This window comes from Ipomoea nil, unplaced genomic scaffold, assembly GCF_001879475.1.
Source record: "Ipomoea nil cultivar Tokyo-kokei standard unplaced genomic scaffold, Asagao_1.1 scaffold2283, whole genome shotgun sequence".
Lineage (NCBI taxonomy): Eukaryota > Viridiplantae > Streptophyta > Magnoliopsida > Solanales > Convolvulaceae > Ipomoea > Ipomoea nil.
In genome coordinates this window covers 1,412,939-1,422,500 of record NW_017618711.1, presented here as the reverse complement: position 1 = coordinate 1,422,500, position 9,562 = coordinate 1,412,939, and the positions used below count along the sequence as shown (strand labels likewise).

Genomic DNA, 9,562 nt, shown 5'->3' with positions numbered 1-9,562 from the left:
TTATGACGGTTAATATATAAAAGAATAAATGACCAAATTAAGTAACAAAGTAAATAGAGCTAGTAGCATTCAAACAAAAAATAAAAAATAACAAAGTAAATGCATAGGAATAGATTTTATTATATAAAATTAATAGTTGATGACTAAAGTGCTGAAATCTACTAGCGAAATCAAATAGTAACTCTTTTTAGGAGTTCTTGAGCTAAGATAGGCGGGTGTTTTGTTTACTTATGCATGCGTCAATCAAATAATATCGTTCCAAGTATTTGGACAAATTTTATTATTTCATCAAACGATACAATTGAATCTAATGATTTTATGCAATGAACACAACGAATGAAATGAAACCATGAAAAGCAATATCTTCCCTTTTACTTTTTACCTTTTAAGGGATTTGAAATCAAATTATTTTGTCCAATTATGGTATGACTTGGTCAGATACAGACCATAATTTTGAAAAATTGAAGGCCTTTATCCATTAATAGACATCGTATAAACGAATTATGTTAATTGATAGCGTATTTTATTATTTTAATCAATGGATAATTTTTTTTTTTTGAAAGCTAGTGGCTCTATTACATTGTAGTATCTGTTCATATACTTTCTCAACCTAATGAAACACAAAGAACTAATAACGCCTCCACTGAGGCTTGAACTCATAATCTTTCAAATGGAACTACAACCCAGATACCATTAGACCACATAATCCTGGTTAATCAATGGATAATATTAGTTAGAAACTTTCAAAATATAATTTTGTGTTAATTGCTAGAGAAATCTCTTCAACTACAATATCTTCCTCCAGGGAATTATTAAAAAAAAAAAAAAAAAAAACCTTTAAAAAGGCAATTATAGACACATTTTCCTAGAAATTATATAGCAAACTTTAGATATAATAATAATAATCTCAATCTTCGATTAGCTAGAACTAACTGGCCGGGTCGTCACTCTCTCATCTAGTGCTGTCAATACGGGCTGGCGGGGCGGGGCGGGCCAAAGCCCGGCGGGCCGCGGGCCTAAATGGGGCGGGCCAAAAAAGCCCGCTCCTTAGCGGGCCTGGGTTTTGTTGGCCCGGACCGCCCCGCCTTTGGCCCGCAGGCTAGGCGGGCCCCCGCCTCAAAACCATTTTTTTTTAATTATTAACTTATTGGTTATTGTTTTGTTTTGCTAAATTTATCCAACTGGTATTCTGGAATTTAACGTAAAAAAAATTAACATAATCTACTCAATTCATTATTCACACACAGAAATGATAGAATCCACTCAATTCATTAAACTTTCGCATAGCAACACACAATTTAACATAAATGCAGAATGCAAAATGAATCAAACAAAATTGAAGTTGGAGTCTTGGAGAGTGGGACTAGGATTTGTTGTGGACTTGTGGGTTGTGGCGTCTGAACTCTGTATTCTATAATAATATCTAAAGTAATAAAGTGTAAATATTATATATAATATATAAAAATAAAATAAAATAAAAAAACAGGCGGGCTAGCCCGCGGCCCGCCAAGCCCGCCCCGCCAAGCCCGCGGGCCTAAACGGGGCGGGCCAAAAAAGCCCGCTCTTTAGCGGGCTTCTATTTTTGAAACCCGCCCCCTACCTAAGTAGGGGCGGGGCGGGCCGGCCCGGCGGGCTAAGCCCGTTTTGACGGCTCTACTCTCATCAAACTTTATAAATAAAATTAGTTTTACAGGAGTATGGTGCGAATGTACTAATCTAATGTTTATATTTAAAGAAATATTTCAAAGTATATTAATACAAGATTATATAGGAAAATTCATACATAATAGGTAATTGAATGTATAGGAGAAATTCATACATAATAGGTAATTGAATGTCGAATTTATTTACTTAAATAGATAATTTAAAGTATATGAATGCAAGATAATATATGTGGTTCATTATAATATAATTGTCACTAAAATAAATGTTTGCTACTTTGTAAAATCGATAGCCTAAATACTTAGTCTAAAAACGATATGATAGTCTAAATATTTAGCCTAAAAATCATGCATAGTCTAAATAAATATATACTATTTTTGGTTTGAATTTTGTCTAAATACTTAATTAGTCTAAAAACCATGCATAGTCTAAATAAATATTACTTTTAGTTTGAATTTTTCTAAGTCTTCTTAATTCCTTTTGGGTAGCATTGTTATTGTCTTCATCTTCACTATTTGTGATCTTTTTTTTTTGTTGGTAGTATATGTCATTTGCAATACTGGGTGTAGGAAGCCGTGGATTTGTCTTGTTGTGTATATGATGTATGAACTCTTGATCTTGCAAGCACCTGTTGATATTTTGCCGTGGTATTTTTTTTCTACATGTTTCATGTGGAAGTATTGAATAAAATATTAATATTTATTATATTTGTAGAAAGTTCCTAAGTAGTACCTAATGTTCTATTTCTATAACTTGTTACTTATAATAACAACAATAATTCGGTAGTCCGAATACTGATATTGCAACATGTCCAGTTTCATCAGCAATTTTCACATCTATTTTGTATAATAATTTTGTAATAAATTTAATGTATGTGATATGTTGAGATCAGAGAAACTTCCTCCGATCCACCATCCATCTTCTTTTAACTTGCTTGGTGGAATTGTCTAAGAAATTAAAGCTTTAAAGCAATGCAACCGACGTGTCATCATGCCAGGTCAGCATCATATATATTATCCCACGAACACGAAGAAGACAAATGAGATAATATCAGCGGTTGCTGTCGACCATAAATCTTTGCGGCTCCGCGTAATACGACGACCCTTTCTGTCTAAGAAACTCCTAGGTGGTTCGATGTGAAACACGTTAAAACCTGTATGTATACATATATATTAGTATATATATACCCTAATATAACATCATTCCCTTCCATCAATAATTCATTTGCACTTTGCTAATTTCAAAAGAAAATCTCTTTTAATTTCTTAACAATAATGGAGGCAACTTGGTTCTCTCGCCGCCTGAACACGCTTCCGGCGAGGCGGTTTTTGGCGACCCCACCTCGTACCACCGGCGACAAGAAAACGACGGGGAGGATTATTATTGCGGCGGCGAGAAGGGGAGATAATCATCAAGATCACCGCAACAAGATGGTGGACGAGAACATGATAGTGCTGAGACTGAGGATTAAGGAGATGAAGGCGTTGGAGGGCGACGACGGCGACCGGACGGCGGAGATGCATTGGATGGGATGGGAAAAGGAGTACGTGAAACATTACAACGAGGATATTTGTGAATTCATAGGTTTGTTGCAGAGGTTTTTGATGGAGAATAGGCCGGCGTTGGGTTTGGGGTTGATGGCGGTGGTTCTTGGCAGTGTGTCGTTGTCAACTTTTGTTGTAATCATGCATGCCATGGAGATGGCCAAGGGATTACTGTCTCACCTTAATTAATTGAAGATATACAATCTTATCTCATCTTAATTTTAGTTTTCTTGAAATGAGAGTATGGCCAAGCGATCATAACTGTCTCACCTTAATTGAATACAATCTTATCTTATGGCCAAAAGATTGCGTACTGCCTTACCTTAATTGAATAGAATCTTATCTTTTTTGTTTTGGAAAGGATAGAATCTTATCTTAATTTTGTTGAAAATTGAAATGAGAGTAGGTATGGGGAATGAACTAGGATTGCTAGCTAGCTTCCATATGGTAGTAATAAATTTTAACAAAATGTTATCACGAAAAAAGGGTTTGGGGTCGGAGAAACACGCGTGCACACTATATATAAAATCAAATGTGGCTCTGCTCTCACATGCGATCATGTGGATATATCAGAACTGTAAGATGAACTAAGATAATAAGACAGATGGAAATCAATGAAGAAGAGAAACAGCGTGGGGACAATTTGTAATTTTGTCAACAATGAATGTTTTTGTGGTGCACTTAAGTTCTGATGTCTGGTGTACTTATGAGTGCTATATAGTGCATTACGTAATGCTCTATGGTGCACAATCAAGTGCCTGAAAATCAATTAAAAGGGAAAAAAAAACAGTAATATTTTTGTAATCTTATACACCATGTATGTATATTTCAGTGGTGCACTAAATGCTGATGTGTGGTACACTGCCCAAAAGGATAAAATTAGGGATGGCAATAGGTCGGGGAGAGCTACATCCATCACCCGACCCACCTTATATTTTCTCCACCCACCCCCACCTCCAATCCCGCATCGGGTGGGCTTTTTCAAAACCCACCTCCATTCCCACCAAGTGCGGGTGCCCACTACGAGTACCCACCACTTATCATCTTATTATTTTTTTCAAAAAATAATATTTAAATTACTTACACATAATAAAATAATAAAATTCATTAGTGATAATAAAACATAAAATAATAGAAATATTTAAATATAATAACTAAATTGTTAATTTTTAAAAATAAACTTAGTAGTTTAGATATAAAAATAGTAAAAAGATACACGAAGTTATATAAACTTTTATAAATAACTACATACGAGTACTTATTTTACTATTATATATATATATATATATATATATATATATATATATATATATATATATATATATATATATATATATATATATATATATATATATATATATATATATATATATATACTAGTATTTTTTATGCGTGATGCGCAAAAAATAGATGCCCAATATAAATACATTATATTAAAATTTTAAATTTATTTAAATTTTAGATATTTAAATTATTCTAAATAATAATAATAGTAATAATGTAAATCATTTTTATAAATTTGATATTTATATTTATGAAATAATTAACATATAACTCAAATATTTAATGTGTATATATTATTATTAATGAAGAAGATAAGAAAATATATGGTGGATGCATGTGCATGGTAACAATAGTGGAAAAGATAACGGAAGTTATAACGGTAGTGGTATGTTTGTCCAAAATATCTTAATGTACAACCTTTATAGCATAATGTACAAAAAAACTTAACGGAAAAAACGGACATAAATCATGGGTATAACTTTCATTCACACTTATTATGTTATATATATATATATATATATATATATATATATATATATATATATATATATATATATATATATATATATATATATATATATATATATATATATATATATATATATATATATATATATATATACATACACACATGGTGGGTCGGGTGGGGTTCTAGGCGGGTTTTGTACATAGAACCCGAATCCAACCCGACCCGCCGCGATTTACTTTTTAAAGACCTATCCCTGACCCACCACCCACCATCACCCAAAAAAACCCGATCCATGCGGGGTGGATTCGGGTGGATATCCGCAGGGCGGATTGAAATTGTCATCCCTAGATAAAATCACAATGGGTTCAATAGACCTGTTGAGTGATGCAATACTAAGTGCACCACATGTCACTCATATTTGCACCTCAATGCACTAATAAGTGCACTACAGTGCACCACATACCAACACTTAACGCAACACAAAATTAATTACACTTGGTATATTTCGGTGGTGCACTTATGAGTGCTCTCTATGGCACTTATGAGTGATCTGTGGTGCAACACCAAAAAGAGAAAAAAAAAACACACACACATTGGATTCAATAGACTCATTAAGTGGTGCAATACTGCGCGCACCATATGTCATTCAAAAGTGCACCATAGAGTACTCATAAGTACACCACAAATGTAGCACGTAGTGTACTGCCGAAATATACATAGTGTAAAAAATTACGAAATTACCACCGCATACTTTTTCCTCTTTATTATATTTTCATAATAAGTATTACATTCATCTAGATGACTACTAGACCCAACCATCCTGCGCATCCTCACAGGAGACTTACCATTAATTGATTAACTTATTTTAAAATTACATATTAACAACCACACTCCACATGCCGGTCTAATAATATTATTACAATTATGCCCGCATGGGTAGCTCAACTGGTCATAGAGGTGAAACTTTGGAAGAATGAACAGGGATTGAGTCCCACTAGCGACAGTGAGGGGACAACCTCTCAAAGTGAGGGGGGCTCCTTGTGCGCAGTGAGCACCGGTCTAGCCTCTGTTGTTCATGTTCAGTTGAGTCACCATGATTTACATCCTCCCAAATGCTCTGTCGGGCCGGGGTTGGGGTTCAACCTTTACATCCTCCCAAATGCTCTGTCGGGCCGGAGTTGGGGTTCAACCTTTTGGAAGAATATTATAACAATTATAGCAACTTTATTTATTTATTTATTTAGTTTGTAGTTGATAATTTCGAAATTTTCTTTTGTTCTTTTATTCAAATAATGATTATAACTTGCCAAAGACCTTATGATCAAGTAGCATGAAATGACTCTCTCAAGTGGGAGGTAATGGATTCGGAGTCAAGTATTGACTTGTTAGGTTTCAATAAGTTGAGAAATATATATATACATAATATTAAAAAAAAAAAAAAAAAAAAGTAATGACTATAAGTTTTATTTTGCTCTACTTCATAAAATTTTCAAATTTCAAATTAAAATCTTCAAAAAAGGTTTCACGTAAATAAACTTAAGTTTGAATATAATAGCTGCCAAAGAATAGCCAACGTACTCATAATGTCAACAGGGTCAGAGAGTATAATTAGATCATAATACAAATATTCAATATTAAACTGTTATATTTTAAAAGCTTTAAGATACAATTAACATAAGATATAAAATTCATAAATTTATTCCAAAATAATAAAGAGTATCATGCTGAAAATGTCGGCGAAAATGATTGGCCGCTAGAAAACTATCGGTTGTAAACATGTGAAGTTTGAGGAAAACAACATATTAAAATACACTAGTAAGAAGATACAATTCAAACTTGGGATAAATATATTATTTTACTTCCGTATTCAATATATATATATATATATATATATATATATATATATATATATATATATATATATATATATATATATATATACTAGTTTTTTATTGGGATAATGCCCAATGTTTTTTTTTTGAAAAAAAATAAGTACTTCAAAGTATATCAAAGCAAGATTATATTGTAATCGTTCATGCAATAATTGAATGTTGAATTTGTGTATTTAAATAGGTAATTCTAAGTTTACAAATGCAAGGTAATATAGTCAAGATTAATTATAATTGTCAATAAAATAATTGTATGGGTATGGTTGAAACCAAGTACGAAAAATAAGGAAGAGCAAATAAAAATTAGGGCATAAAATATTAAATATATACTAATATTATTTGAGAAGATTCCGACAGTAGATTTGTGGTTAGAGTTCTATTAAGAATTTAATATTAGAATTAGATTAATGGTGTTGTTATAATTCTATATTAGACTTTAATATTAAAATTAGACTAACCGTGAATTAAAGGTATTTAAGAGATAATCATATAATTAAGGATAAATTAGGAAATCTCAGGGAAAAATTAAAATATGAACAATCTGAACCATTCATTTGATTTAATAATTTGACGGTCATTTTTTCTATCCAATGTTTATAATTAAATAAATATTTTAAAGTATATCAATGCAAGATTATATATGAAAAGTTCATACATAAGTAATTTAATGTCGAATTTGTTTATTTAAATATGTAACTTATAGTATATGAATAAAATATAATGTAATATAGGAGATTCATTATAATTGTTACTAATTTTTTAAAAAAAATATATAGTAACAAAGTATTTTTGTTGCAAAGGGTTCTAATATATTTAATGAATGCACATATATATACAAGATCAATGAATGAATCAACGGTACCAGTCCGGCCTTTAGGTGTTTTGCTCAGTGTTCATTTAGTTTAAGGAATTTAGATGTAGTAAAAATTTAAAAATTTTAATTATAATGTCACCCAAAGGTATTAGACGATTGGTAAATATGATGTAACCCAAAGATCAAAATGCTAAAGAAAGTGTTTGGTTATTCAACAGTTTGAAGCAACAATTTGTTCCAAACCACTAAAACTACAAACATTGCAATTTACAATATTTTCACTTAGCATTTTTGAGAATAATTTTCACAAAACACCTCTATATTTAAAAATAATAATAATAATAATAATAATAATAATAATAATAATAATAATAATAATAATAATAATAATAATAATAATACTATAGAGCCATTTCGACTCATCGAATAACAATAGCCCGTTTCGCTGGCTCACTGCTTGCCCATCAACGGATGGGCAAGCTTAATTTTTAAATTGGAGCCTTAAGGCTCCTTTTATAGGAGCCTCAATGCTCCCATGCCACTTTTACCACCGATATGATAAAAGTGACAAAACTAAGGGGAGCCGAACGTTCGGCTCCCCATATGTTTTATTTGTTTTATTTTTTATTTTATTTCTTTTATTGAATAATAATAATAATAATAATAATAATAATTATTATTATTATTATTATTATTATTATTATTATTATTATTATTTAAACAATTATTATTTTTATTTTTATTATTAAATATATATATACCCTTAGGTCATTTTTACATGTTAATCTAAACAACTAATTTTTTCAAATATCTTTTTACCAACCGTTGATATAATTCGCTGGTCAAATCCGCTAATGCTAATCGCTAACTGCTGATTGTCAAAGAAGGACATTGCGAGATAATTTCTCACTTCAATTTATTGTGTGATTTGAATTCTTTCTTTGACAACAAATCCCTCAAGTAGTTAATATGATTGGCTTTATTAATTATATATTTTTAATTTTTTCATGGTATTAATAAAATACTTGGTAAATAAATATATAGCATTATTTTGTATTATAACTTTGATATTTAATTAAAAAAATAGTGCACAAAAAAATAATAGACAATGTAGAGAATATAATCAATTGACGAATTTGAATGTAACGAGTTTTTACATTGGAGAAAAATAAAAATAATATAACAAATAAAATTATTTCTCTTAATTAATTTATTGATAATGAATATTTTTTTTTTTAATAAAGACACTTTAGGGACAATGTAGCGAATACAATCAATTGATGAATTTGAATGTAAAGAATTTTTATGTTGGAGAAAAATAAAGATAATATAACTAATGAAATTATTTCTCTTATTTAATTTATTGATAATGAATAATTTTTTTTTTTTGAATAATGACATTGTAGACACATAATTCTAAATTAAAGAAATGCATATGTATTATTTTTTGTTGTAACTACTAAATTATTATTTTATAATAATTTAATAAGAGTAAAATAGAGTACTAATTATGCCAACTTTGATTGGAATGAGGTTCGAACTTAAGACCTTTTTTATTGAAATCAATGAGTAAGTTAACGGTGAGCTAACAGAAATTAACGGAAAAGATAATATTTAACGGAAAACTTAACGAAAAATCATATTCATTAAGGATAAATTAGGAAATCTAAAGAAAAAATTAAAATTTGATCAATCTGAGCCATACGAATGCATTTTTTGTAAGATCATTATTGCAAATGAGATTAGCAATACGAATGCATTTTTTGTCATATATTGTCTTAACATTAAAATATTACAATGTATAACTATATTTACATTTCTAATAAAATTAATTCAGCTTTGTATCATAACATTACAACAATATTTATAAAGTTTTGTCCGTGCATCGCACGGGGCAAAT

General features: G+C 30.3%; 1 protein-coding gene across 1 annotated transcript; it reads left to right on the top strand.

Moving 5' to 3' along the window:
- The first annotated feature begins 2,936 nt into the window (after positions 1-2,936).
- Positions 2,937-3,395, top strand: LOC109151155. The gene has a single exon (XM_019299073.1). The coding sequence runs from the start codon at positions 2,937-2,939 to the stop codon at positions 3,393-3,395; it is 459 nt and encodes a 152-aa protein (XP_019154618.1).
- Positions 3,396-9,562: the final 6,167 nt, after the last annotated feature.

Bases quoted from the DNA above. Each gene is read 5' to 3' on its own strand.
- LOC109151155 (XM_019299073.1), top strand. From the start codon at position 2,937: ATGGAGGCAACTTGGTTCTCTCGCCGCCTGAACACGCTTCCGGCGAGG.